The sequence below is a fragment of the Fusarium redolens genome, assembly GCF_020744475.1.
Source record: "Fusarium redolens strain MPI-CAGE-AT-0023 chromosome Unknown BKA55scaffold_4, whole genome shotgun sequence".
Classification (NCBI taxonomy): domain Eukaryota; kingdom Fungi; phylum Ascomycota; class Sordariomycetes; order Hypocreales; family Nectriaceae; genus Fusarium; species Fusarium redolens.
Window position 1 is genome coordinate 1,560,667 of NW_025763667.1, and position 26,921 is coordinate 1,587,587.

General features: G+C 48.6%; 10 protein-coding genes across 10 annotated transcripts; 6 read left to right on the forward strand and 4 right to left on the reverse strand.

The window, feature by feature from the left end:
• Positions 1-1,117: 1,117 nt before the first annotated feature.
• On the reverse strand, positions 1,118-1,919 carry BKA55DRAFT_686769 (Phox homologous domain-containing protein; the record flags this gene model as incomplete). Its single annotated transcript, XM_046198971.1, has 3 exons — positions 1,118-1,181; positions 1,229-1,407; positions 1,479-1,919. The coding sequence occupies 3 exons, from the start codon at positions 1,917-1,919 to the stop codon at positions 1,118-1,120; spliced, it is 684 nt and encodes a 227-aa protein (XP_046053067.1).
• A 3,252-nt stretch (positions 1,920-5,171) lies between these two features.
• On the forward strand, positions 5,172-5,900 carry BKA55DRAFT_536200 (uncharacterized protein; the record flags this gene model as incomplete). The annotated part of the gene is made up of 3 exons (XM_046189795.1): positions 5,172-5,277; positions 5,334-5,422; positions 5,475-5,900. The coding sequence occupies 3 exons, from the start codon at positions 5,172-5,174 to the stop codon at positions 5,898-5,900; spliced, it is 621 nt and encodes a 206-aa protein (XP_046053068.1).
• Positions 5,901-7,525: 1,625 nt separating this feature from the next.
• On the forward strand, positions 7,526-9,138 carry BKA55DRAFT_503536 (CDP-alcohol phosphatidyltransferase-domain-containing protein; the record flags this gene model as incomplete). Its single annotated transcript, XM_046187014.1, has 4 exons — positions 7,526-7,604; positions 7,696-7,805; positions 7,963-8,088; positions 8,146-9,138. 4 exons carry the CDS (start codon positions 7,526-7,528, stop codon positions 9,136-9,138), a joined length of 1,308 nt encoding a protein of 435 aa, XP_046053069.1.
• A 1,719-nt stretch (positions 9,139-10,857) lies between these two features.
• Positions 10,858-12,093, forward strand: BKA55DRAFT_536202 (uncharacterized protein; the record flags this gene model as incomplete). The annotated part of the gene is made up of 2 exons (XM_046189796.1): positions 10,858-11,495; positions 11,556-12,093. The coding sequence occupies 2 exons, from the start codon at positions 10,858-10,860 to the stop codon at positions 12,091-12,093; spliced, it is 1,176 nt and encodes a 391-aa protein (XP_046053070.1).
• A 248-nt stretch (positions 12,094-12,341) lies between these two features.
• Positions 12,342-14,159, forward strand: BKA55DRAFT_278468 (arylamine N-acetyltransferase 2). Its single transcript, XM_046185494.1, has 2 exons — positions 12,342-13,138; positions 13,191-14,159. Exons 1-2 carry the CDS (start codon positions 12,768-12,770, stop codon positions 13,774-13,776), a joined length of 957 nt encoding a protein of 318 aa, XP_046053071.1. The 5' UTR covers positions 12,342-12,767; the 3' UTR covers positions 13,777-14,159.
• Positions 14,160-14,510: 351 nt separating this feature from the next.
• BKA55DRAFT_686774 (Oligosaccharyltransferase subunit Ribophorin II-domain-containing protein) lies at positions 14,511-15,552 on the forward strand (the record flags this gene model as incomplete). Its single annotated transcript, XM_046198972.1, has 4 exons — positions 14,511-14,635; positions 14,729-14,924; positions 14,976-15,263; positions 15,313-15,552. The coding sequence occupies 4 exons, from the start codon at positions 14,511-14,513 to the stop codon at positions 15,550-15,552; spliced, it is 849 nt and encodes a 282-aa protein (XP_046053072.1).
• A 526-nt stretch (positions 15,553-16,078) lies between these two features.
• On the reverse strand, positions 16,079-17,250 carry BKA55DRAFT_504664 (Alpha/Beta hydrolase protein; the record flags this gene model as incomplete). Its single annotated transcript, XM_046187111.1, has 2 exons — positions 16,079-16,963; positions 17,089-17,250. The coding sequence occupies 2 exons, from the start codon at positions 17,248-17,250 to the stop codon at positions 16,079-16,081; spliced, it is 1,047 nt and encodes a 348-aa protein (XP_046053073.1).
• Positions 17,251-17,922: 672 nt separating this feature from the next.
• On the reverse strand, positions 17,923-19,895 carry BKA55DRAFT_560660 (acyl-CoA N-acyltransferase). The gene is made up of 3 exons (XM_046192106.1): positions 19,375-19,895; positions 18,722-19,304; positions 17,923-18,667 (listed from the first exon to the last, which is right to left on the reverse strand). The coding sequence occupies exons 1-3, from the start codon at positions 19,704-19,706 to the stop codon at positions 18,266-18,268; spliced, it is 1,317 nt and encodes a 438-aa protein (XP_046053074.1). The 5' UTR covers positions 19,707-19,895; the 3' UTR covers positions 17,923-18,265.
• Positions 19,896-21,379: 1,484 nt separating this feature from the next.
• BKA55DRAFT_278737 (Alpha/Beta hydrolase protein) lies at positions 21,380-23,036 on the reverse strand. The gene is made up of 6 exons (XM_046185495.1): positions 22,829-23,036; positions 22,702-22,775; positions 22,449-22,646; positions 22,391-22,398; positions 21,644-22,343; positions 21,380-21,589 (listed from the first exon to the last, which is right to left on the reverse strand). Exons 1-6 carry the CDS (start codon positions 22,936-22,938, stop codon positions 21,501-21,503), a joined length of 1,179 nt encoding a protein of 392 aa, XP_046053075.1. The 5' UTR covers positions 22,939-23,036; the 3' UTR covers positions 21,380-21,500.
• An 895-nt stretch (positions 23,037-23,931) lies between these two features.
• Positions 23,932-26,259, forward strand: BKA55DRAFT_503892 (uncharacterized protein; the record flags this gene model as incomplete). The annotated part of the gene is made up of 2 exons (XM_046187051.1): positions 23,932-24,197; positions 24,255-26,259. The coding sequence occupies 2 exons, from the start codon at positions 23,932-23,934 to the stop codon at positions 26,257-26,259; spliced, it is 2,271 nt and encodes a 756-aa protein (XP_046053076.1).
• Positions 26,260-26,921: the final 662 nt, after the last annotated feature.

Sequence of the window (26,921 nt, forward strand, 5' to 3'; positions counted from 1 at the left end):
AAAGTGTAAGTCGCCGTTAGCAGTAGCAGCAGAAGATGACGCAGTGCTGACGACTGAGAATTTGGAGTCAGTACGGGTCGGTAGTTGTGCTGTTAAACCCCCCTCCAGTTCCATACTGATATCGTTTGGGGTCTGCACTAAAACCGGTAACATCAAACAACGGTGTTCTAGAATATCGAGTTGCGTCATGGTCGTGGGGTTGAACTGGTGAGAATGTGGGGGTGGGAGCAAAAGTTGGTGATGATGGCGATGAAATCCTTGGAAAAGGTCGTTAATCACATCGAGAAACAAGAAAAGACGAAGCTTGTTGAACTCATGACACTTCGAATCTCTTTAGTTCAGAGCTGGATCTTGTGGCTCTTATAAACATGGTCTTTACTACTAATGTAGTCAGGCCGATGCCCAGAAAACAGCAGGTTCTTGTCATTCTTGTCACGGAAGAACGGCACTTGGCAATCCTGGAAAGGCCATTGGCATCACCGTAAAATCTCAATAGATTGCTTTATCGAGACGTCGCAGTGCTTGGTAAATGCCGTTACATACCGATAGAATCTAGACTCATGGCTGGCAAAGCGTCAGAATAGCGGCACGTAAATCCGTCAGGAAACTCACTCATTGGCTGATGCGTAACAGCATATCCTCTAAGCCATACCGATCTCCACATGGTTATGTTAAGCTTCATTCAGTCAACAGCTTAACTGTTAGTATCGCGCGCCTGTTGTTAGCGATCGGATTTCTCCTGCTGCGCCCTGGCGTCTATACTCAGCCCTTTAGATACGAGAGCTTAAACGCCCAGTGATGACATACCGCTGGGGCGAAGCAAATGGTATGGTTTTTGAGATATGCTTGACTGTTTCGTACAACAATGCCAAACCTTGGTTTCGTCTTGGCTTTCGAATCAAGCCCAAGCTAAGAACAAACAAGCATGCAATACACCTGTAGGGCCACAAGTGGTAGATCATCTAACTCATTATCATTAATACGGATCGCTGGCTGCTGCATATGTGCGTGAGACCGGGCCAAGCAATATATATCGTTTGTACAAAGAGGCCTCCCATGATCGAGACCCAAAGGTAAACATATCCAAAGAAGAGAAGATGCTAAGACGATAGGAACGCTATGCAAAGAGGAACTCCTTGAGGACTGGCGAACCAGAAAATTCTGGATTTAACAATATGCAACTAATAGGTCAGCATAATATTGAACTGGAAACTCCTGATATACGCACTTGAGAAAGTATTGTAGGCCTGCCCGCCTTTTCTCGAGAAATCGGGGCCGAAACTTGGAGATGACACTCTTGGGCGGAAGCGCCGGAACAGCTGCCTCGAATCCGGGGAAAGTCTGAACCAACCGATATCGAAAGTCGTCAAACTCCGAATACCGTTTACGAATATTCATATAACTTCCCTATCGTGGGGTCAGTCAACAGGCCATCTTAAGACCAGCACGCCAATACTGAACCACGACCAATCACGCACATTTAGAGCCTCGACACGGATATTCCACACCACAAAGGCCCCGATATTTGTTGCACTGCCGTTGACAATGGTATAGCTGACAATCTCAACACTCTTGGCCCAGCAAGCGCTGTTGCGGTCGTCGAAGTCGCTCGCTTCGTTGTCACGGAGTGTAATAGCACCAGCAGGAAGAACAGACTCGGTCGACATATTCGATATGGTTCGCTGATGGCCGGCGCGGGTGTTCAGCCAATATGGTGGCGATGTTATCGAACTCGGGGAGACGGTAGATGATGCAGTTTCGTGCCGCGCATGATTGCTGTCGTTGGGGTCATGATCGAAGGATGTTCGTGGTGTCTCAAACACCTCGGTAGCTGCGGTCTGTGTCTCAGAACCGCCTGGATGCGATGCGCCGGCGGCCAAATTGCCATCGCCAGGCGCTTGATCTATCGCAGTCGCCATTCAACCATGCGATGAAACAAAACGTAGAGCTTGAATTGTTCAAGTCGCTGATGAAGAAACGTCCGATACACCAGCTTTAATAGTACTGAATTGTATGCGATTCAATGGTAAAATCGTGTCGCAAAGACTTGTAGCAATGATTCAATTGATCCAGTCGAGTGATGTTGATGTTGATTAACAGTTGAAATCGTATCAGCGAGTTAGGATAACAGCCCATGAATTGTAGCCCTGCTTTCTAGTTGACAAGGCGCAAGGATTTGGGCCGCAGAGCGGTAGAGAAACAATCAATTATGTACAAGTCGTCAGGATGAGGTTGATGATGAAATGAGGCGCAAGCAAAGGGCACGACCCAACCAGGGACATAGTATAGTATCTGGGTAGTGGCGATAGCTTGTCCCAATTGAAAGGATGAATTGGATGTGATGTCGTAGAGCAAAGCCTTAAACGGCGCCGTTCCGGCCTTACAGCTTGATTTTTTCCGATTGATGGAGGGGCCGGCGCCCCGGTCCATGGGAGTCGGGACAACGCACCGGTAAACTTTGTGACCTCTGGCTTCTTATTTGTGTGGATCTACTCCGGATTTGGTTATTCATAGTCTTTATATCTACAGCCTCCTTGAGATATCATGTCATGGGAAGAGAGTTGATTTATCACTCAATGCTTAAGTTAATTACTTACAGTAAACCAATCTCCTGCTGGGTGTAGTGCGATAAGGTTTTCTTAGGTAAACTCAATGCCCACTGACTTGGACATTAAGCAAAAATACCACACTTGCAAGGGTACGCTGTGGCCGCCGCATTCACGGCCGGCCTTCATCTTGAAATACGGAGCTCGAAAGCCACGTCCGTTCCGTGTCCGGCCGAAGAGGTCGGATACCGGTCGTCTAAGCTTTCGGGACGTAGCGGAACCCGGATTGCTAAGCCCGAGATCTCATCGACTGTGGCTTACCTATCAAGGGATGCAAGTACAGAGATTCTGGCTACCTATTTTGCTTCAAGCCGCAGAACTCTCATCATATCACAAGACATTGTCACCTGCTCCAGTTCAAACTGTAACTCTAATCGAAACAGAAGGATGGAAATAGAGGAGGTTGGAATCAAAGGAGTGACCGAAGTTGGATAGGAAGAAACTAAGATCGATGACCAAAGTTTCTCTCAAGTTCTTGCAGGTTCACCTTGAAACGGGAGAGATTATCCTGACTCTGTGGGGTAAGATACTACTCTTCACGTGGAATCTCGAGGATTCATTCTTCCGAAGTCGAGACTGGTCTTCTTCAGGTAGAGTTATCTTTTTATGACCTGTCATGACCCAAGTCTTCGTGTACTCTGTAAGCGTCTTTACCTGGATTAATGCCTGCATGGAACGAACACGATTCAACACGAAGTCACCTTATTATCTTGTACGAGACAAGCCGATATGCTGCTCTTCGGCTAGTCCGTCACATCTCCAAATGCACTCCGCTTTCAAATGTCTTAGGCAGCAGAGTGTTTCTTCGCCTGCGATATTGGGTTACTAGAAGTAATGATTCTTCAACTTTGATGTGTGATACCTCATAAAATGTGCAACTGTGACCATTTCTTCAAGAGCTTGGACTCGAGATGCAAGCCAAGCGTTCCATCTGGACGCGTCAGCTCCATAGTGAGGCACAAACAAGATATCATCATGACCAACGATTGGCGCGATATCCATAGCATCATGTTCTCGTCGTGGTGCATTGCGCGGGGTTATCGAAGGGTTCAGTGACATGCCCCGCCCGTATGCAAGAAATACGAAGGGTGTTGGCTGGTCCAGATGCCTAGCACCAAACAGAGTTACCCTTTATGGGAACAGTTGGCCACCATTCTCGCATCCGAGTGGCCAATCCTCCGTAAAGAATACTCCGACGTGATCATGGTGGGCTCGTACATGTTGTGAGCGACCTCAACCACCAACTGGAGCGCGTCATTCGCGTGGTCCAAGATGCACTCAGTGATGCACAAAGAGAAGACCATCATAACAAATGTGCAGTAGCGGTCTCATATCGCTTCACGACTATGTGGAGTCAGTAGTAGTCAACCGTTCGCGCCCGCCACAGAGCCAAGCTCTAGACATGCGGTTGAGAGGAGACGAAGGACGACCTCCACTCATATGGCCATGATGGCGAGTATGGGGCATCACCGACATCTGACAAGAGTATGGTAGCGTTGAGTCAACTGAGAAGATCTCCATTGGGATCTTCTGAAGATCATAGACCGGGCTGCTGTAACAAGAACATTATCGATAATACTATTGACTCCTTTTAATCACGGCTCTTAAAACCAAGGGCCTTGGAGATTACGGTCATGGTGCACCAACACCAAGCGAGCCAAAGCCTCCCCAGACCGCCCTAAAAAGCCCAAGCTTCAGCGGCGAACCGCACTAGTTGAGTCTATCGGGCCTAGCCTCCAGAGTATTCCGGGACCTCCTGGGCACAAAATGCGCCGAGTGGTGGACGATATGGAGCAAATAAAGTCTCATTGCTGCTGGGATCTGTTAGAGCTAAGCCCAATGTCGCTGTTCTGCTCCTAAAGTCCCCTGTTCACTCTGCGAAAATTGGTGCTACTGGTACTACTTTGTCCACCATCTGTGTGGTCATGATATCGCCCAGGCTCGGGTCTCGCCTCAGCTTTTGCTATGGATCATTTCTTTTGACGCTGTAGCCCGGCGGTAGCTATCTGGGGCCTGCGGGAGAGGTAGAGAAGTATCCATCCATGCATCCATCCATATAGCCGGGGGTTGTCTGTCATTGAAATGTCTCGGGCCTCCTCGACCTTTTCTTCATCGTCCTCTTCTCTCACCACCTGCTTTTGATACACTCGCTATATCAGACTTGGTCCCGATTCTCGACAGTCGTTAACTCGTCACATTAATCTATTATTTCTTCTTTTGTTCTTATTTTACTCAAATTATTGGTCGTCACTCACATACCTCGTTCTTGATCTGTAAGTCAAACATCGTCCGAGTCTACGGGTCTTGCCCCGGTTGTCTTAGTGATAGCATCCTCCATACCTCTCCTTCCCGCAGAGCACACGCAATCTCCTCATTCTGGAAAGAGAGAGACTCAACATAGAAGTGAATAAAACCGCTGACTCCCGGCTAAAGAAAACCCATACCTTTCGTCAATCTTCACCGTTTACGAACTTTTTTGGACTTCGCATACGTATCAACCACATACATACCTCCATCATATCCAACACAACTAGTTTTCATACAAGACACAAATACGTCACAATAATGCCTTCTCTCCGAACAACCGTTTTGGCCGTTGCTGCCTCAGCCATTGCCGTTGTCAACGCCGACTATGTTATCGACCCTGATAGTGTACCCCTGTCTCACCGCCGTGAGTAAATATCTAAAGCCCAGTATTTTGAGATGCAGAGACTAATACAGAACCAGGTGTATGGTGCCAGAACGAGATAGAAACCTGCCCTATGATTTGCGAGCAGACCAGCAAGGGAGATACCAAGGTTAACGAATGTGATCCTGTAAGTTTCGTTATCCAGTCTTGTTTGACAATTGTTAATTTCTTTCCTCCAGAAAACCCTCACATACGGTTGCATCTGCGGTGACGGCAAGCAACCTAACGTGTCTGAATACTCCCTGACCCTGCCATTCTACGTATGCCAGGAATGGGGTAACCAGTGTGTCGAGGACTGCAAGGGCAGTGCCTCATGCGCTTCTGACTGCCGCCAGAACCACCCATGTGGTGCCAGCAACCCCAAGAAGTACAACGCCACTTCCACAGCTGCCGACACTGCTGCCGTCAAGGCGACAGCCAGCGCTACTGACGACCCCAATATTGTCTACACTGGCACTCCAGGAGGTGACGACGGCGACGACTCAGACAGCTCAGACAGCTCAACAAAAACAAAGACCAACGGCGCTGCCGTCATTGAGGCTGGCCGCACATGGGGCCTGACTATTGTTCTGAGCACCATTTTCGCTGGGTTCGCCATGCTTTGAGCTTGTGGTAATGCTTGATGGTTTCCTTAGTTTGGAGACTGGGCTGCCGAAGAGATTACTGCATTGGTTCTGTTCTCTTGTGTTTATTGCTCCTACATTCCTTTGAAGCCTTGGACGTCTAGGTGTTCGGTTATCTTTTATGGTGGGATATTCTTTTTATGATTTTAACTTCAGGGGTTGCCTTTTTACATCATTAATATCGGTAATGTCGAAGGGACGAAGAGATGGGGATAGGTGGTAGAAGAGGACAATACATATCATTGACTGCGATGAAGCAGTTAAACCACCAGGAATGATTCACGACAGATTCGAAGTCAGTGTGATATCTTGATGCATGAAACAAGCGGTGGTTTATCAAGATATGTCATCGTTGTCGTTTCAAGGATACCTAGGGTTGGAGGATGATGGATGGTCAACGTCAGTCGATCTTCACTCCACATTCCGGATTCCAAGACCCTTAGACGTCTACCGGGCTATCGGATCAACCAAACTGCCGTGATGTAAGTATTGTTCTCCAACGAGCATCCATCCATGCCAGCCAATTGCATTTGAATGAGAGGCTCGTATTCTTTTTGTTGGGTGCTCACGCGCTCACGAGCCTAGAAGGGCATGTGAAAATCATTCTATTTATGCGCCATTGATCCATAGCGTTAGTTCATCCCTCGCCTCGGCACCAACGGCTAAGACGGATCAAATAATATCGAAACAATCTCATGATGAGCTGTCCATGCGAGCTTCTCCTCGTGAGCAGACAGGGCTGGCACACCTTCTGACAGGGCTGAGGTCACTGTGCAAGTGAGAGTACTACGTGGGTATGCTCAAAGGATACTATTATTCTCGACTCTCACAAGAAAGGGGCCGTCCAAGTCGACCTGTTTCGTTAGCTGTCAAATTGATGATTGGAGACTTCAAATGAATGAGCCGCTAATTACCCAATTTTAGATGCGTGTTTCCCCTGTAAGCGGAGACCTCTAGTGGATCGGATCGCTGGTGTTAGCAGGGGCTTTCGCGGTTTACGATCCAGGGGTTCGACGTACGACGACACCAGTGCGAGTTGGAGTTTGAATTCCAATTTCGAGTCCTAGCCTTGAGCTGTCAAAACCTGCCCCTTTAAACCTTTTCAGTCCCTTCTTTTCTTCAACCGCAAAAAAACACTCTTTGGCGGTAACTGTTCATCAACATATTTAATTCTTTGAAAGACTCTTCACCGCTATTCTTGGCTGTTTTACTCTGTCTCAGCCCTCCTGGTCGTCTTCGCAAATCAGGTCCGCCACATATAACCTTGGCTTGAAATCCAATTCATCTACCGTTGTCGATAAGAAAACCTGTCACGCTTGCTCTTGGATTATCTTTGTCTTCCCGCCCACGTGCCGCGCCGCCCGTCTCTGTTAGGATAATACCGCCTTGGAAGAGAGCCGAGGGACAATTATCCATTTGCAGGCCTTTTGGCGGATCTACCTTACCCTGTCCTGCTGCACATCACTATTGCGCGTGCCCGCCGTCGCTGCAGGTCCGATTGTCTAGGCGTTTTTACCGACGTCTTTATTTTTTTCTACCTTCCCCTTCGTTCCCTTTAAAAGAGTCCCCCATTTTTGCCCCTCCTCCTCCGGCCCCTCTCTTCCACCATGTCTACAAGCGAGACACTTCCGCTTTACAATCCAACGGCTACTGACCCGGACGGTACGAATATGGCTCCTAATACGAGTAAGTTTGAGAAGAAAGGAAGCTATTTGAACGCTTGAGCTTCACGGGTATTGCAAAAAGACCGTTGATCACTAACCTTGGGGCCTTGCAGAGAAAAATGTTGCCGAGTGCATCTCTGATGACGCACTGGTGCACTTTAAGTCATACAAGTACTCAAGCGTCGACCTGTCGCCAGTCTCGAAATACGTTCTTGGTCCTTTCGTATGTATTGCCTATACCTCCAGCTCTCTTTTGCGCATATTTTCAGCTTTATTTTACTTCTTTGTCTTGACAATTACCATGTGGTTGAGCTCAACACCACTGGCCTGCCAAGTTTTTGGGAGCTCGTGATAGCTAACGCGTCTTTGTCGTCATGTAGTGGAATGCCTCTGTCAACCTCCTACCACTATGGATTGCTCCCAACATGGTGACCCTTTTGGGCTTTTGCTTCATTCTGATAAATGTCGCTTTCTGTGCAATCTGGATGCCTGATCTCGTTGGACCGGTATGTTGAAGGCCCTCCATGTCTCTGAGGTGACATACTAATCGCAAATGATGGCAGGCTCCTTCGTGGCTTTACTTCAGCTTTGCCTTCGGCCTCTTCATGTACCAAACGATGGACAATCTCGACGGAAAGCAAGCTCGACGAACTGGAACCTCAAGCGGCCTCGGCGAACTCTTCGATCACGGCATCGACTCCTTGAACTGCACACTCGCCAGTCTGCTCGAAACTGCCGCCATGGGCCTGGGTACCTCCCCAGCTGGCATCATCACCGCTCTATGCCCATGCCTGCCCATGTTTTTCTCGACCTGGGAAACATACCACACGCATACTCTCTTCCTGGGCGTTATCAACGGTCCTACGGAAGGCATCCTCATTGCTTGCACAATTATGATCATGTCTGGCATTTGGGGACCCGGCATCTGGACCATTCCTCTGGCTAATGGCATCAAGGATACCCTACCTGGTCTTGCTGAGCTCCTTGGTGAGACGACTTTCCGAGATATCTGGATTGGCCTAATTATTGGCTCCCTTGTCTTCACACAGATCCCCTTCTGTGTGCTCAACGTTGCCAAGGCTCGCAAGTCTAGAGGAGAGCCGATTCTCCCTGTCTTCCTTGAGTGGATTCCTATGGCTGTCTTCACTGTTTCAATCGCCGCCTGGGTTTTCTCTCCTTACAGTACCATCATGAAGGAGAACCACCTCATGCTTTTCTGTTTCATCATGTCATTCGTCTTTGGCCGACTGACCACCAAGATTATTCTTGCGCACTTGACTCGCCAACCTTTCCCCTGGTGGACCGTTATGCTGTACCCTCTTATTGGTGGTGCGTTCCTCGGAAACATGCCTCGATTTGGACTCCCTCAGGTCAGCGCCCAATTCGAGCTCTTCTACCTGTGGGCCTATCTTCTCTTTTCCATGGTTGTCTATTTCCGCTGGGCTTGGCTCGTTGTTACCAGCATCTGCAACTACCTCGGCATCAATGCTCTCACCATTCCTAAGGAGAAGCAGATCGCCAACAAGGCGGCACAGGCTGCCAACAAGCTGCACTAAGCCGGAACTAACCGTTCTGGCCGAGCAATCTTGTTCTATGAAGCCCTGATAGATCCAAATGACATACACAAATAATCAGCATCCACCTAGGAGAGGCGCAGCATTTTGGAAGAGAAATCATGGTACAAAAAATATCGGTGTCGCAATACAGGGCGAAGAATCAAAGCATGATGAGGGCGTTTGGTGTTTACTTGCGAGTTTCTCGCATTCTTCATGACGCTAGGATACTAGGGGGTCTTGTATCACGTCAAGAACCATTGGGGGTATATTCATTGTAATAGATTTAAATGAGGAGCATGTGTAGATGATGGGGTTAGAGACTGCCTTTGGATAGGCCCCGGCTTTGACGCATAGAGCGTAAGCCAGATCAATAAGAAGTTTCAATATTTTAGATGCATTGTCCATCATCGTTCTCGCATCATAAGCTCATGATACTGTTGTCCTGTCTGTGTTGCTCATGAGGTGCTTCACAACATTTTAGAAACGTGGGGTTAACGGGATGACGTAGCCTGCGTTAGCTTCAGATGATGTATGTCTGCAGGAACTGTTGGTAGAGAGTTTTGATAAAATCTTGCCTGCTTATTAGTTTCTCGTATAATAAAATGATATTGGGTCAGAGCAACGCTTCTGGAAGAGAAGGTCTCGAAGCTAGCTCCTAGCAATACCTATTTAATGTGAAGCATAACGTCCATTACCTGAACAACGATGAGTGTTTGGATAGCGCAGCTCTTATGCTTTTCCTCGGAGGGGGGGTTCAGTGTCAATGGCATTGTGTCGAATCTCAGTCTCTATGGAATGTGTTCCAGCCTTGCTACGGCTGACTCACACGCCAGGCTGAGGCACGATCAACGAGATCTTTTCGTAATAATTTTCAAGGCTACAGTAGTCTCATTAAGGCCAAAAAAACGGAGATAACGACCACAGTATATCTGAATATGTTTGGTTCAGTGAAAGTAATACGTGTCCAACTTCACAAATGCGTCCAGTATGATTTATCCGTATCAAATCCACCCTCAGATCCTTTATAACCGTGAACCAATGGGACTTTACCATTGCAGCCATGGATAGTGAGTGACCCGACCCCTGGCTGTTCAACCATAAGGTAATTTAAAGGGTCCTCTCCTCCCCCGCGCCTGTTGTGCACATCAAAAAGGCGTCTTCTACCGAGAGCTAACAGGGGCTTCGGACCAATATCATTTCAGTAGAGCAACTGAAGGGCCTACATGAAGTCCGGATCCATTTTATAGAAAGCAACACACAATGGACTTGAGGCTTAGTATTGTTGTAAAGAAAAAGATACACAATTGACAGAATAATGTGAGCTTTGGCCTCCATTGCCACATATGGGGTTGTGGCCGGAGTATTGTATCAAGGTACAAAGCTTCGCCTGCAGTATTGGGCCTGGGCGAAGTACCTACTATTTTCTCCCCACATCCTTCTTGTCGTACCTGGCCTTATCCTCATCCCTTGCATGGGCTGGCGAGAGAGGTTTAACTCCTGACACGAAGCTTTTGTTTGCTTGATTCTCCTCTGTCTTTGTTCGCAACGTCCACGCTCACTTCCACAGCTGAACTTTTGCGCATTATCATACGATTATTCTGATCCTCCAGACGGAATGAGCTAGTTTTGCGCCCCACGATAACCCGAACCAAAACCCGCTTCTTGTTGGTTTAGAGTAGTATTTATTGGTGTCTTCCATCCATGGCTGAATCTCTGACAATGCCTCGACCGCTATCGCAATTGTCATTCCTTGCAAAGCTTCTCGTCTTTGTCTGCCTGCTCCTATCGACGGTCGCCGAGTCCATGACACTTTCAGATGAAGCCCTCGAGAACATTCCTTCGCCCGGCGACGATTTCGATATCAAGGATGGCAAGCTTCTTGCTCCTATTCTGATTCCTCGTGTGCCTGGCACCGAGGGTCAACTGCGCGCCCAGAAACACTTTGTCGAGTTCTTCAAGGATAATCTTCCTGAATGGAAACTCGAATGGCAGAATTCGACTTCAAAGACACCTGTGCACGGAAACAAGCAAATCCCCTTCTCCAACCTCATCTTTCGAAGAGACCCCCCTTGGGCGCAGAACGGAGACGTCAGTCGACTTACGCTGGTCGCGCACTACGATAGCAAGTATGAGCCTGAGGGATTCATTGGTGCAATCGATAGCGCTGCGCCATGTGCCATGTTGATGCATGTCGCGAGGAGCATTGAGGATGCGCTCACTGCGAAATGGGACAAGATGCAAAAGGATGGATCTGCGGATGACGGGCTTGAGGAGACCCAAGGAATCCAGATTATCTTTCTAGATGGCGAAGAGGCTTTCAAGCATTGGACCGAGGAGGACTCGCTCTACGGAGCCAGGTATGATAGATGTTATGCAACTAAACTGCGAACCGAAAAACTGACTAACATGGCGTCAAGGTCACTTGCTGAGGAATGGGAATATCAGTTCCACGGATCTACTGCAACTTACAGAACTCCTCTGGACTCTATCAGTCTGTTTGTTCTTCTCGATCTTTTGGGTTCCGCGGACCCTACTATTCCTTCTTACTTCCTTACAACCCACTGGGCATACCGAGCAATGGCAGGTCTTGAGAAGCGCATGCGACAACTCAATGTCCTTGAGACCAAGCCCAGATTTCCTTTCCTTCCAGATGGCAACAAAACAGCCAACCGCTTCACTCGCAGCTATATCGACGACGATCACCGACCCTTCATGCAGCGCGGTGTCGACATCTTGCATCTCATTCCATCGCCCTTCCCTGATGTGTGGCACGAGATCACAGATGATGGTGAGCATCTCGATCTCCCAACCGTGCGTGACTGGGCGAGAATCACGACTGCGTTCGTGGTGGACTGGATGGGTATTCAGGACTTCATGCCCAAGTTGGCAGGAACTAAAGCGAAGAGGAATGGTGCGGCTGCGACAACTACGTCGAGTCGGAGGACGGAGCTTTAGATGACATGAACGTACATATCTGCATCATTTAGAGAAATGTCGGTGGGTTTCTTTGGGCTTGGCGTTAAAGGCGCGATGTCATGAAAAGAGTCATGTAATGAACAGTCGATCTTGCAAACATGGAGTAAAGGAATCTTTGGTTGACTAGCAAACATATGAATTTACTCTTTATACATACTGAGGTCTCACATCACCTTTCTGCTGTATCAAAAGAACCCTGAAAACGCTCATATTTCCCGAGGGTACCGTGTAAGACGGACCGAGAAGAAGAGGCATTTATTACGGATTTGCACCAACATCAGACTAACAACAACTCCCGAAGTAGACGCCAAATTTTCCTGATTGGCTGACTCTATCTTGGACCCTGACGGCGCCTGTGAAAGGAGGGCGTCTCCAAGTTTAAGCCCCGGACAGTTTTTATGGAGTCTGGAGAGATATCGAGGTTCGTGATACGTTACGGCCAACTTCCAGCGGGTTATTGGCAGTTTGTTTTTGGTTTTGCGCGACATACGAGTAAGGTGAGGTAAGGGTATCGATCATGTTTGTAGTTCAAGCTGACGTCGGCTTTTCTGGCGCCCTCTTGACTCATTTATAAGTTTGATAGTCTTCTATTTAAGTGATAGCTGCTCCCTGTTCTTCAGTTGTTGTAAACCACACTCGTCTTATACCTCACTATGTCAGCCATATACTCTGAAGCCCAGGTCGCCGGGTTTCTCAAACATCTTCAAATCCCCCAAGAGTTCTATGTGGGCAATGAACCTATTCTAGACCATGCCTTTCTCAAAGTGCTGCATCAGCACATGATCGCAACAGTCCCATATGATAACTTGACACTGCATTACTCGTCGCATCGCGATATCACTCTCGAGCCTCAAGCTCTGTACCAAAAGATCGTGGGGGATGGGCGTGGAAGAGGAGGTTACTGCATGGAGAGTAACCTCTTTTTCTGCTACATGCTGAGAGCTTTGGGTTTCCAAGTATATCCCGTTGGCGTGCGAGTTCGTCTGCGAAAGGATGGTGTGCCTCACGGAGGTTATTGCGGCTGGTAAGATGAAATGCAGTAGCTGTCCCCAGTATCACTCACCAATTGCTTACAGGGTCCATATTGTCAACATCGTAACTCTACCTGACAACTCTCGCTGGGTTATCGATGCTTCATTTGGCGGCGACGGCCCTACACAACCCATGCCCCTAGCCGAGGGCACTGAGTGGCGCAACATGGGCACACAAGACGCACGTCTTATTAAAGACTTCATCCCCGGCCAAACAGAGCTCACAGCCGGTCGCCGTCTCTGGATCTACCAATGCCGCAACTCTCCCGAGCAACCCTGGATCAGCTTCTACGCTTTCAGTCACTCAGTTGAATGGCTGCCCGCCGATTTCGAGATCTCCAACTGCTACACGGGCACAAGTCCACGCAGCTTCCAGACAACAACGGTGCTGATTGTCAAGTTTCTTCTGCGAGAGAGCAAAACTTCACCAACGGGCGAGGAGATTTACGGGAAACGAATGCTCATCAATGATGTGGTGAAGGAGAACCCTGGGGGTAAGACAAAGGTTCTAAAGGAGTTGAAGACAGAGGATGAGAGAGTGGAGGCGTTGAAAGGGTATTTTGGTATTGATTTGACGACGGAAGAGAGGGAAGCTATCAAGGGCTTCCAGACTGAGATTAAGAGCGAGTAGAGGATGATATACCACCTGTCATTGTTTTAGAGCTATGTGATTATGATAGAAATGATTTTTGCAATATTGAACGATTATACATACGCTTAAATAGAGGGAAACAAGGAGCGCATTTCTTTTCAGTCGCTGATACATCAGGTGTGTTTTGTTTTATGGTATGGTTTTATAGTGCCAATGTATGAAATCATTCGCCAGTTAATTCTAGTGCCTCAATTATATCACCAGCATATAGTAACCCCCGAATCTGAAAGATCTGGCGTCTAACCCAGCAAAACATGCCCTACGAGTCGTAATTTGTACAATCAGTGAGCCACTGTTGTCTAAGCAAGATCTACTGTCAGAATGGATCACAGATCTGAGGCCAGTTTATAATGTACGGCGGGATCCTTCTTTTACATATTTGGTTGTGCGAGAGCACGTAAATTCTTACATTTTCGAATCGCTGACACGCTCAGTATGCTACCCTCTAGGATTAGTCATAAATTCAGAGGTTAATAAAAGTAATTTGCGTTCACTGTGAAATGAAATTGTTCCTCCAAAGCAAAGACATCACCTGGATTTACCCTGAAGCCAGGAGCTCTATTTGGATTTCCACCAAAGTTTGAGCTTCAACCAATCAAAACTCTCCACTCCCACCACGTAATGCAAGCTACCACCATCTTTAGCTGTCCTGTCTCATCCACTTGGCCTCAACTCTAGAACCGACCGAATCGACCTGCGATAACGTCAAAATCATGCGCTTCTCAATCGCATCGTCCCTACTTTTCCTAACGAGCGTGGCTAGCGCTGCCTCGTCTTGGAGTTTTACCGATGGCTCTGTTACTGTCGGCTCCAAGAGAGCCCAGGGCGTTACTGCCAAGTAAGCTAGCTGTCCCTCTCAAGATGCCATGATGGTGTTATCATGGGCGATTGATCGTGAGAGAACGTGTACTGACTGGTCTGATTCACATAGATTCAGCGATCAGAAGCCTACCAAGAAGCCTCTCGTCCTAGGCAAGACAGATACCATCAAGGTCTCGTTGACCACAACCGAAGCTGGCGAGCCAAAGCGACCTCACCAGGCATTCATCATCCTCACCGAGTCAACAGGCCTCGAGGCCCCGTTCCCTCTTAAGATGAAGGCGTCTGGAAAGGGCGAAGTCGAAATTGTACGCGATCAATGAAACCCGAATCAATTCCACGACTAACAACAATCACAGTCACAAAAGGATCTCCCTATCCAGCTGCTCCTCTCCGACGAACCCATCAAAGCCAACCTCGTCCTGGGATCATTCGGCTCATCCAACCCTCTCATCTCCCCCGTCTTCGATATCGAAGTTCAACTCGACTCCAATGCTCCTTCACCTCAGTATGAGGCTCCCGTTCGATATGGTCCCCGAGCCGAGATCGACCATATCTTCAAGGTCGGCGACTCGAGCCCTCCTATGGTTGTCACTCTTGTCTTTGTGCTCGCCATCGTGGCTAGCGTTCCTGCTCTTTTCCTTGGCGTACGTATAAATGCTGCTATCATAAATTCACAGACTAACAAGCATGCAGTGGCTCTTCCTTGGTGCCAACGTCAACCATTTGCCCAAGGCCCTCAAAGCTGCTCCCATCTCTCACGCCGTCTTCTTTGGCTCTATTGTCGGTATCGAAGGCACACTGTTTCTCTACTATGCCCAGTGGAACCTCTTCAAGACCTTGCCTATCGTCATTGTCCTTGGTGTAGTGTCGCTCCTGAGCGGAACCAAGGCTCTGAGCGAGGTTCAGAGCCGCCGTCTCGCTGGAGAGAGATAATCTGGTTGACGATGTTCAAAAGTACCTGCTTGGCATGATAGAAGGGCTGAAGCTCGAAACCAAGCATTGCAAGTCAATGTCGGTAGAAAGCTAGGGGAAGATAGATCTCTTACTAAAAGAACAGGGTATAACAATGTTTACAATGGATGTTCCATGATGGGACTTTCTGTAACACCAAACGTCTATCGATCAAGAGGTTTTGGGACGGGTAACTTTGCTCGAGAGTTGAAATGATGCCAATCTTCAGGCATGCAAAACGGATGTACATTATGATAGACGCTGGAAATGGAGTCGGATTTGATGACTTTTCAATAATTGCTAGGCTCCAACAAGCGAATCTGTGTCATGATGTTTGTGAATCCTGGACTGAGACATGCACCTTGAACACTTCATCCGTGTAACTGACAGCCAAGAATTCCAGCTTATTATTCACTTCCTGCTTGCTCTCTTACAACGTTCCATGCTTATCGCAATATCCATTATCCATCGATTACTCATGCTCGAAAACAACTGCCACTTGCCACTCTCATTCCTCCTTCGGCTTGGTCCACATACTCAGCTGTTCCTCCAAGACACTGTTGAACCATTGTGTCTTCTCTATGATGGGCGCATGTCCCATATCGTCCACAATGTGTACAGAGCCTGGCTTCAAGACTTTTATGAGCTGTTCGCCATTGGGAAAGCTGATCATGTTGTCACGCTTTCCATGCATAACCATAATGCGCTCAGAGCCGACGCCTTCTGCTATTTCCCGTAGCTGGTCATCCGTCTTGTTGTGCAAAGCTGCCGCCGCAAGCTGACACATGAGCATTTTGGTGGTGTACAGCTCGGGATTTCGTTTCTTGGTGAGTTCCTGAGCTTGGAAACGCTGGAAGTTGGTCTCGAAGAGGCGGTACGTTGGACCACCCTCTGGCGGTGGTGGACTGCATCGTGCGGTGACGCCTGGCTCGGGTAGTATATCATCATCTGGTGCGACGAGCCACTCGGGTGTGAAGAGCCGGAGAGCGGTGTCGACGATACTGCGTTCCATGGACTTAGGGATGATCATACTCATACTGTCTGAGACAGTCTCCCACAGTCCTTTTGTGTTTTGAACTTTGCCTGATGTGCAGATGAGGGAGAGCGACTGCAGACGCTTGGAAATGCGAATAGCGACTTCTTGTGCAATCATGCCACCCATGGAGATACCAGCGAGGTTGATCTCCCGTTCAGCCTTCCAGCCAACATGGTCGATGACCTCGATGACATCGAGCGCCATGCCGCTGGTAGAATAGACACCCACGGGTTTGTCGCTACCGCCCATACCACGGTTATCGATAATGAGAACCGAGTACTTATCGGCACGATCATGACCGAAGTACTTTGTTTGACGTTGCCATGATGTCTTGACTCCTGCCAATCCCATAATAAGCTACACATGGTCAGTCAACATCTCCCCTCAGAATATGACCAAATCTGAAGCAAACATGATATAGACAGTAAGAAAAAGTAACACATGGACGGACAGTTTAAGGAAATTTAACGGAAGAAACGTACCACAAGCTTGACGGGTCCTTGGCCATGAATCTCCCATGCAATGCCGACCGGACCACCTCGACCCTCAGCGACAGAGACTTTGCCGTGGGAGTGAGGTTCTAGCGTCCATAGTGTGCCTGGGTAGGCAGGGTGCTTGAGCGTCTCCTCAGCAGAGGGAAACATGCGTTGTCTGCGAAGACGTATCGCGTGTAAGTGAGCCTTGAATCCACACATGACGAGCGAATGAAAAGAAACGAAGCGAGGCAAGATACTGAACAAAGAGAATATGATGATTATGATAGGAACGGACGGGTTTGTTGGTCGAGGACTCACATGTCAGACGCCATGATCGATATTTGGCGTTTGTTTGCTCTTATAATAAACCTGGCCCGGGCCCTTCTTGCGCAAACACGTTTGTGCACCTTCCGAGTTTCAAGGGAAAGTCTTGTTGTTGTTTGATAGTGTCGTATCTGAAGTTGCAGTTGTCAAAAAGACCCCGTACGTCACTCACGAACTACGCGAGTAAGAATGGGCAGTGAGTATGGAAGAAAGGTGCAGGCAGACTTGAGCGAACGAAGGATAAATGACATAAAAAAAAAGCAAAGAGTTGTCCCTATTGTAGCAGACTACCTACGCCATGAATTGTGGAGAGATAGAAGTAGTATTCGGAATATCTCATCACAACTCAACTTGCACTTTTGCTACTTGCCAGGGTTGAGAGAGAGCGAGTGAGTGATCCAAGGTGACATGGATCGCTGCATTATGCCTCGGCGCTACATACAGTGCTTGATCGCCATGGGCCTAGACACGCCACGTGCAGAATCCGAACGTGGTACGGCAACTTTACATTCCAGTCTTGATGAAAGTGAGAACGAGAGGATCCGAATTATAGGCTAGACTATAACTAAGCTATAGTCACAGAGTTTAATACACCCGTCAGCTTCACCATTCAGCTGTAGCCAATTGACTCGACGACTCCAACAGGCAATGAATCGCCAGACAGCAAATTCATGATTGGATATTCGCTAAACCAAGACTTGTACTCTTTTCAAGCCATTTCTTAATATCTCTTGATTGTCTCTTATTTTTGTTTCTTCCCAGATTGAACTCCTTTCTGGTGTCCCACAATCAAACCTGGTCGTTCATTCATTGTCCACTTAGATCTGCGTCGCAAATCCACAACTTCTCAATAGCCACCTCAAGGCATCACAAGTCCGATACCACTCAGGTTCTCTTCGTCAAGCTGGTTCTTACGATCGACACCTCCAGCAATTGGGTTAACACGGTAGTTGAACAGGTAATAATGAAGTTGACCATCACCGGCTCCGAATTTCTGTTGCTCCAGGAAGAGCGCATTGTCCATCAGTGTCAATGCGTTGAACACGTCGAACTTGTGGCGCTTGGAGATAATAAGGGCATCGTGAACAAGCTCGTTAAGGCGCTTCTTGAGAGCAGCTTTGTCGAACTTGTCCTGCAGGGCGACATCTGTACCATAGTAAAACATGTAAGCGACCTTAATAACGTTGTGCTTAGCGTTTCCAATAGCAGTCGACTCGATGCAGAAGAAAGAGAAGAAGTCGGTGATCTTGTTGTTTTCATCCTTTATAATTGATTAGTGCCCAACCTCTAAACTTTTGGTCTCACAATGACTTACCTCGACAACGTATGTCCACACAACCTGCTGCTCGTTGGGTCCGACCTTGGGGACAAACCAGTGGTGAGCTTCCTCGCGACTGAACTCTGGCGTCATATCGAAGCGCGCATTGTATCGCTTATACAAATCCATAACAGCATCAAGGTCCTTCTCCTCCAGCGGTCGCAGACCCTTGATGCTAGTATCGTCCGGTAGCGCATACTTGCGAACCTGGTACTGAGGTTTACTGTTTGCGGGGAGAGGACTAAAGCCACACTCATAAAGCTTCTGCCAATTAATAGCGCGATGGAAGTATCTGCATGTGCTGACGGGCTTGGGAAGGACGACGCCAGCGGTGTAGAGACCTTGCCAGATCTCATTGAGGTTGCTCCGTCTGGTAATCTCCTTAATGAGCACTGGTGTGAGACGTTTGCCTCGGAGCTTCTTGTGGATGGCAAGGAAGTTGACCTCGGAGCAGGTAACGACGTTCTCGCGGACACGCAGCTGAACGGGGATGGCCGAGATAAAAGCCACGAGAAGACGGGATTGAGTTGCGCGGACACCAACGTGGTATTCCTTCTTCCAGCCAGGAGGCATCATGGCCCTGCGCGTATTAGCGAGAACTGGTTCGGAAAAGTCAACTCATTTATTAGCGTAGCCGTTTGACAACTTACCATCGAAGAATAGATGGGGAGTAGTTGAAGCGGAACATGGCCTCATCGTCCTCGACGTAGTGCTTGTTCAGCAGCTCGTAAACCTCCTTGATCTCCTCGTCCTTGGTCAAATCCATTGTAACCCACTCAAAGCCGGGAATCAGAGGGGCAGGCTCCTTGTCAACCTCCTCGACTTTTTGAATGCGCAGAGGACCCTCCTTCAAAGTCGCATCCTCTCCAAACTTGGGCACAGGCTGCGTCTGCCAGAACTTATACGATCCCATATCTTTGGCGTTCTTTCCACCCGCGGCAAGACCAGTCATGATATCTTGTAGTGACATTTTCTTAAGCATGTCGGCAGCCTGAGAGCCAGAAGGATCATCGCTTTTGGAGGCCTTGGACACCTCTTGGGCGAGGGCCGGGTTTAGGGCGAGGAACTCCTTGATCTGCTGAGGAGTAAGGCCATCGAGGGCCTTATGGAAATCGGAATCGGTCGGGGCGGACTTTGAGCCGGTCAGGGCCTCCTTGACCTTTGATCGCTTCGACTTCTTCTTCTTTTTCTTCTTCTTGTCGCCGGAGCCCTCAGCAGCATGCTGCTCCTCATGCTCCTCCTCGGATCCAGATTCAGTGTTGTCGTCGGCTTCAGCTTCGGCGCCGGCATGAGCGATTGCCTTGCCCTTGAGCTCAGCGTTCGTCTCGTCGACGACGGGCTCAACTGGCTTGGACTCCTCGGACATGATTCGAGATAGACCTTTTGGTGTAGGTGTTGTCGATGCCAACTAATGTTACGTGGGGTGGGGGTTTGATCGAAAGTAGCTCTTTGGTGGGGTAATTCCACGGTAGCATGTGCCTGCCCTGCTAACCTTAGGTGGGGTTAAACGGCTATAAGTACCTATAAAGAACCAACCACGAAATCCACCACAAACCTTCACCTCACAAGGACTTTATACCTAACATCGCATCGACTGTTTATCATAGTCCGCCGTACGAGCAGTGGAGTTAATGTGCGGCAGATCGGTTATCTGAGCCCGAGAAATCAGGTCTCAAGTTAACTTTTGGCCGCCCTGCATGTCACTTGAACTTTCAGTTTGGGGCGAAAGAAGACTTGGCATGGATTCTTCACCAATTACCTGCCGAGACAAAAGCCCAAGGCAGATAATGCACATCTGGAGAACTACTGGTAACCGACCAAGTTGCATATATGAATTTCCGAGCCCGACTGCTTATCTCCCCTCTATCGTCTACACCTGTAGCTTCACCTCTTCACTCACCCTATATTGAGAGCTGAAAATGTCAGATCCCCGGAACTATACAATCGGCTGGATATGTGATACCTCTGCCGAGTACCTTGCTTCTCAATGCTTTCCGGGTGAAGCACATACAGTCTCCGGTTTCGTAACTCCCCACGATAGCAACATTTATGCATTGGGTTGAATAGGGCAACATAAGGTTGTGATTGCCTGTTCTCCTGTTATAGAATACGGTTACTTTCTACTCCTGCTATCATTAAAGATATGGTATGCGGTTTGCCAAATTTTAGAGTTGGGCTGTTGGCCGGTATTGGACGCGGTGCCTCGAGTCCCAAACATGATATGCGCCTTGGTGATGTGGTGGCTGGTTTTTCGGTATATCAATACTAATTTGGAGGAGTCACACGAGAGAATGAGCTATGGATACGGAGAACTGGGGTCTCGACACCGTCATCAAATTTGCAGTCGGAATTGCTTGCACTTAAAAATGGTCGGGCCGGGGGACGCCAGCTTGAGAAATACATCAACGAGATCCATTATTGAAGAGCACCCGAGAATCCAGAAAAGGTTCAAAGACCCGATCCGAGCACTGATACACTTTACCATTTCTGGCTGTTTGGAAGCCTGTGGTAATGATTCCTGTGGTGCGACCTGATCGGCCTGACAATGCGGATAATCTATACCCCTGGGAATACATGACCCTGAAAATATGAAAACTTCGAAGTTGGGTTCCATATAGTAACACAGTAAATTCTACATCTCTTATCGAACTGTGCCAAGTAATTACTAAGAAATCGTATATAAGTTGGTTCATTACAACTTAATGGACCAGATATGAAGATGCTACTTATCAGATGCCAAGTAACTACTCTGGTATAATGTGCTCTCCTCGTCTACCTACTCATCACTGTAGGTCGTTCCGTGAAGATCAAATGCCCTCATGATCGCCAGCGCAACAGGCGCATAACCCATAACATCGTTGTGGCCTGAGTCTCTTATCAACACTCAATCTCAATAGACATGAACATGTTTCTACTTACCGCCGTATGGAAAAAGCTCTTGACGGATAATCATGTTGGGCTCAGCCGTCCAAGTAGTCACAAATGCATCCTTGCCCTTGCGGATGGTGCGTTCTTCCTTCCAAGCCTCGAAGTCCTTGTCGTCCATGATTCCAAGCGTCTCTTGGGCAGCTGCCCTGAAGAGCTTGTTGTCCTCAGTCCATGGAATATCTTTATCATTCTTGGCGTGAATCAGATTGAGCCTTAGCCTCGTTTTCGTAAGACGGACAACGTTGGCGAGTCGTCTATCCGAATGCCATTTGTCGACCACGAATCGGTGAATGAAGCGCACGAGTGACGGCCACATGCGGAAGGGAGCAAGTACAGGGAAGATACCCACAATGCGATAGCCCAATAGGAGATTTGCAAGATCACTGAACCCGGCGACTATGGTAATACCTGCAAATTCGACGCCCTGAAGAGCGTACTTTTCAGCAACGGCACTGACTACAGCAGTACCTAAACTCTGCCCGAGTAGTACGATGCGACTTGGTGGAATCTCTGCGACTTTGGTAGCCCAGTCAACGAGTGTTGCAGCATCTTGAATTACTCCAGTCTCTGAAGGCGTGCCTGTAGAATGACCAAATCCTCGGTAGTCGATGGCAATAACATGATATGATGAAGTATCAGTCAGAGAATGATAGCTGAGAGGTCGAATAGCTTGCGCAATATGACCAGCATTCTGTGAAGTTAGTTGTTGTTGACCAGAATATGGCGGTCATCACTTACACCGTGAACTGAGACATGTGTAAGTATCGATAGGATGAGAACTGCAGATTCAACTTACAATACAGAACTAAGCGAGATTCCGGATCTTCTTTCAGCAGACGAAATGACTCAGTCTTGGTGAAGTCTGCCGAGAAACCCGGCTCTTGGGATTCGATCTTGGCCTCATTTTGTAGATATAGAGGGAGTGGAAGGATGTGCCAAGCGTAGAGAGATTCACCGTCAGGAGTCTTTAATGAGAACGGAGTTACTTGGTTCCCTATGCAAGCATTATGTGAGTGTTACAAATACAAAATCTCAGAGTATGGACATACGAGCGAAACCCCATCGTTCTGGTTGGTTGACATTGCTCCATAATAATGTATTGAACTTATGTGCATACAGGAACCTGATTCGAGAGTCAAAACCAATGAAATCCACGATAATATGGCCCAAACATACTGTCTCTGGAAGAACGGTGTCATTCCCAATCCCAGGAAAACGCAATATAGGCCAAGTGGCGCTGCAACGGCTATAACCACAGCCTTGAAGGCGGGATGAAGATAAGACATGATTTTCTGTTGATGGACCGAAATAACAGATCAGAGTAAAAGAGATCTATGAGGGATTCTGAAAATAAAACGCTACCTTGACCGAAGCAAATAATACGCTCACCTGGTAATTACAAGGCAGAGCCCATGAAGGCCTGAGGTCGAACCAGACGTTGCTTTGTCCGCGCTAAGCATCAGTGATCATCGACGGGACTTCTCACGCGGGGAAAATTACGCCTGCATTCATGTACCTGGAGGCGCGTCTGCTGCGGCTGTTGCTCCACCCATTCTGCTGGGAAGAAAGAGCCGCGAAATGACCACACCTCACCTCACCTCAGGCTAATTGATATACTTTAGTACTTTGATGGCTGCTGAAGCAAAATATGGATAACTAATTTATTCTAAGGAAGTTTGTGAACTATTAACAGCCAACACGTTTGACGGGAGTAATTTCCCCAGCCATCTGCCTTAATCGATAAAACCTAATACCCAGACACTCTCACGGCGCTTCCAAAATAGACCCGGGCCTGTAAGGTCCCTGATGGGCCCCAGCTTCTTTTTTAACTCTAGGCGCTGGAGTGCTAAATTCAGAGGGCCGTCCTAGCCCAGAATTAGTACGACTTGGCCCCTTCGCCTGTTCTGTCCAATCAGACCCCTGAATTAACACTCCATGCTCCATCATGAAGGTGTGTTGGACCTGCACCACTGAGCCTCGGATTGCTGTCCGTGGCTGCTGCTACTTGAATGCTACTACCACTTTCTCTTTTCCAATGGGAGCCTCCATTCCCATCTTCCATCTCCCACCTCCATATTCTCTCAATATTCCCTCGTGACCCAATCTCACCTTCGCTTGTCCGAATATTTCTTGCTCGCGAAAACGACCGATTGCCGACCTTTACACGTTCATTTCGCTCCCAGACGCGCCTTGCATGGCCCTTATATAATGATTGCCTTCGGTCTTGCAGTGTAATTCCCTTGCGCTCTCTGTAGTTTGCCTACTGTACGAGCTAGTTCATGGAGCGAAAGCGCAAACTGCCCGCGCGGGCTGCCGCTCGAGGCGAAAACGTTGCTAAAAAGCGCAATGTTACACCTCGAGAGCGCTCTGCGACGCCTGCTGCTCCTCCCCCGCCAGCTCCAGAGCCAGAACCAGCTCCGGAACCTGAAGAGCCTCCCCCGCCGCCGTTGCCCAAGTCGATCCAGGCTGGTAAACCTCTTCCGACGGTAGAAGTCGCGCAGCCAGAAGAATTGTCGTCAAAGGAGTACCAGTCAGTTGGTGAAAGGTATGCCATATTGAACTGAGCCACGAGATAGTGATACTGACTGACGCGTCCCTCAAGTGGTGTACTTGCCGAATCCCTCTTTCGATCCCGTCACAAATGGATCAGCGAAGGTCTATTTGCAAAGTATTGGACCAAACCCCATAAGCGCAAGGGCGTTCTCAATGAAGACCCTAAAAACCCGCCCAAGGATACCATGTCAAAGGTTGGCACCGTAACGATCACGATTGAGCCTCATATAATCGAAGCCACGATGTACGTTGTGAAGGATCCGAAACCAAAAACTCAGCCCCTACCGCAGCAGCAACCGCAACACCGTCCGATCCTTCAATATGGTCCTCCGAATGGCTCAATGCCACCACCACTCGCACCTCAAGCATTGGGAGCTGGCACCCCGACGCAAAATAGGGCGACGGCAGGGAAATCCATACCACAAAGTCCATCTCAGGGTCCAGTACAAAGTCCAGCACAATCATCTCAAACGCTTCCCAGAACCTCTCAAGGTCAAATTGCTGCTTCGACGACAGCCCCGCCAGCGAACAATGCGACACCATCCCCGAGTCCAAGCTTCCAGCCGCGACCACAAACTGTAGGGCCTGTAGCGCCATCTCCAACACCCCCGATCTCACAAGCGTCTCCCAACATTTCCGCACCAGTGGCGCCTATGTCAGCTTCAGGGCCAACCATGGCACCAGTAGCACCGACAGCACCGGCTGGGCCGATGGCAGCCCCTTCAATGTCTCCAGTACCTCGACCGCCTCCAAGTTCTCATCCGCCCGCGAGTGGCCTCGCCAAACCTGCCCCAGCTCCAATTCCAGGCCCAGCTCCAGGTGCCCCAGCTCCAGGTGCTGCCCCTGCTGCGAAACCGTCGGCCAACGACCCTGTTATCGCTTTATTGGCACAAAAGGCTTCAGGAGATGCGGAGCTGCGCGATCTCATGAAGAGAGTGGCCGTGGGGCAAGCAAAGGAGGGTGAATTAGCTCACTTTCAGAAGATCATAGATCAACTGAATGCAGAATATCGAAGTAGAGGGGGACAACAAGGACCATCGGCAGATCGTCTTCTTGTCGATGGTCGCACAGTGCAATATTTTGCCACGGAAGTCAGGACTATTCTTGACATTGTCTTGGCCTCTAACCCCAACCAGAAGTCGTCTGAGCTGCGGCCACCACAAGGCAGTGATCCGCTTGTCGTTCTACTGGTCAAAACTGCCCTAGAGGATCAGAGGACGCGAGATATGATTCGAAGGATTGCGGAAAACCGACCCGGTTTCACTGATGCTACAGATCTCAAGGAAATTTTAGATAGGCTGCATCGCGATATGAAGACCGCTCCGAGAGCATCCCCTGCTCCTGTACAAATCCGTCAGCAAACCCCGAATGGCATACCGAATGGACAGCAAAAGGCAGCCCATACTGGACCTCCACCTAACCCGCAAGCTCTCAGATCAAAGGGGCCACCACCCGCGCCTAAACCAGACATTACTGCTGTTGTTTTTGACTTTGGAAGCGGTGACCGATATCTTTTTCCCAAATTCAGTATTCTGGAATATCTACCAACTACGACTGGCCAGCAAGTTGTGGCTTCATTCCTAATTGTTCGAAAAGGAAGCACATCTGAATATGGAGGTGACCCAAAGCTAGACTATTACCAGCCCGTCACGATACGTCTCTTTACGCCATCTGGACGCCATCTGGAGAACCTTGCGCGAGTTGTCGCTCCGCAAGATGAGGTCAGGCGCTACATGGACGATGTCATGGATCATATGACCCGCGCCGAGTATGTTCTCCTGGCCATGAGGCTCCCCAAAGCCAGTCCGGATGGAGAGAAAGACGGCACGGCCTCGGAGGAACCAAGGACAAACGGTTCGACACCAAAGCCTGACTCGGCAATAGAGCCGAAACCCGCCGCGAAGGTTGGCGTTCTTTGGACGTCTAAGGGCAATTCTGAAACTCCACCAGTAGAAAGACGGGTGTCAAAGCCAGCTCGAGATGCTGAGCAGGAGGCGGAAGCTAGGTACCAGCGCTTGATCAATCAAGTTTCTGCAAAGGACACCGAAGCCTAATCATGTCTTGAGTTTTGAAAATCTCTCTCGCTACGAGTTGCACAAACTTTTTCTTACTTTGGTGCGCTTACAATGGAGTTGGGCATTTTGTTTTGGCGAAGCTAGGAGTGTTGACTGGAACATCATTCGTGGGATGGATAGGCGCTGTTTGCATATAAGTTACCTAGATTATGTTGAACCAAAGAGAAGAGATTTGTAGGCGGAATCTAATCCCCTGGGAACTGTCCGACGAACCATCATGACCGCGGTTTGTATTTGCTCCATTGGTTGTTGAGCATCATGTCGGGTCCCTTATTGATTTCTCCAGGTAAATTACTTAATTACTACGTGTCATCTATGATGTGTGGAAGACCCTTTGGGCTCCAAGACAGAGGCGTTGAAGTTCCCGCCGGAAGCATATTTGAAATTCTAGCATATTCTTTCCACTAGACAGAATGAGGAGACAGGATTCAAGTCTCATGAAGAGTATAAAGCTAATATACTTGGGCCACAACTTTATATGGCCACATGTGGCAGTTTCGTTGAGGATATGTCGCGTCTTGACTTTTCTGGGCAGCTGTTTCATCCGTCTTGGTTCGAGGAGTGTAATATACTCTCCACCAGCTTGAACGTAACTAGTAACGAAACCCACGAGCTTGCGGAGAAGCACTACCATCATGAGT

What these genes read in the sequence shown, in the direction of transcription:
- BKA55DRAFT_278737 (XM_046185495.1), bottom strand. Translation starts at nt 22,938, where the DNA reads ATGTCTTATCTTCATCCCGCCTTCAAGGCTGTGGTTATAGCCGTTGCA. An exon ending in ACACCGTTCTTCCAGAGACA is followed by an intron (nt 22,776 to 22,828) that starts GTATGTTTGGGC and finishes CTCTCGAATCAG; the next exon opens with GTTCCTGTATGCACATAAGT. An exon ending in AGAACGATGGGGTTTCGCTC is followed by an intron (nt 22,647 to 22,701) that starts GTATGTCCATAC and finishes ATGCTTGCATAG; the next exon opens with GGAACCAAGTAACTCCGTTC.
- BKA55DRAFT_560660 (XM_046192106.1), bottom strand. Translation starts at nt 19,706, where the DNA reads ATGCTTAAGAAAATGTCACTACAAGATATCATGACTGGTCTTGCCGCG. An exon ending in TCCCCATCTATTCTTCGATG is followed by an intron (nt 19,305 to 19,374) that starts GTAAGTTGTCAA and finishes TAATACGCGCAG; the next exon opens with GGCCATGATGCCTCCTGGCT. An exon ending in TGTGGACATACGTTGTCGAG is followed by an intron (nt 18,668 to 18,721) that starts GTAAGTCATTGT and finishes TCAATTATAAAG; the next exon opens with GATGAAAACAACAAGATCAC.
- BKA55DRAFT_278468 (XM_046185494.1), top strand. Translation starts at nt 12,768, where the DNA reads ATGTCAGCCATATACTCTGAAGCCCAGGTCGCCGGGTTTCTCAAACAT. An exon ending in CACGGAGGTTATTGCGGCTG is followed by an intron (nt 13,139 to 13,190) that starts GTAAGATGAAAT and finishes AATTGCTTACAG; the next exon opens with GGTCCATATTGTCAACATCG.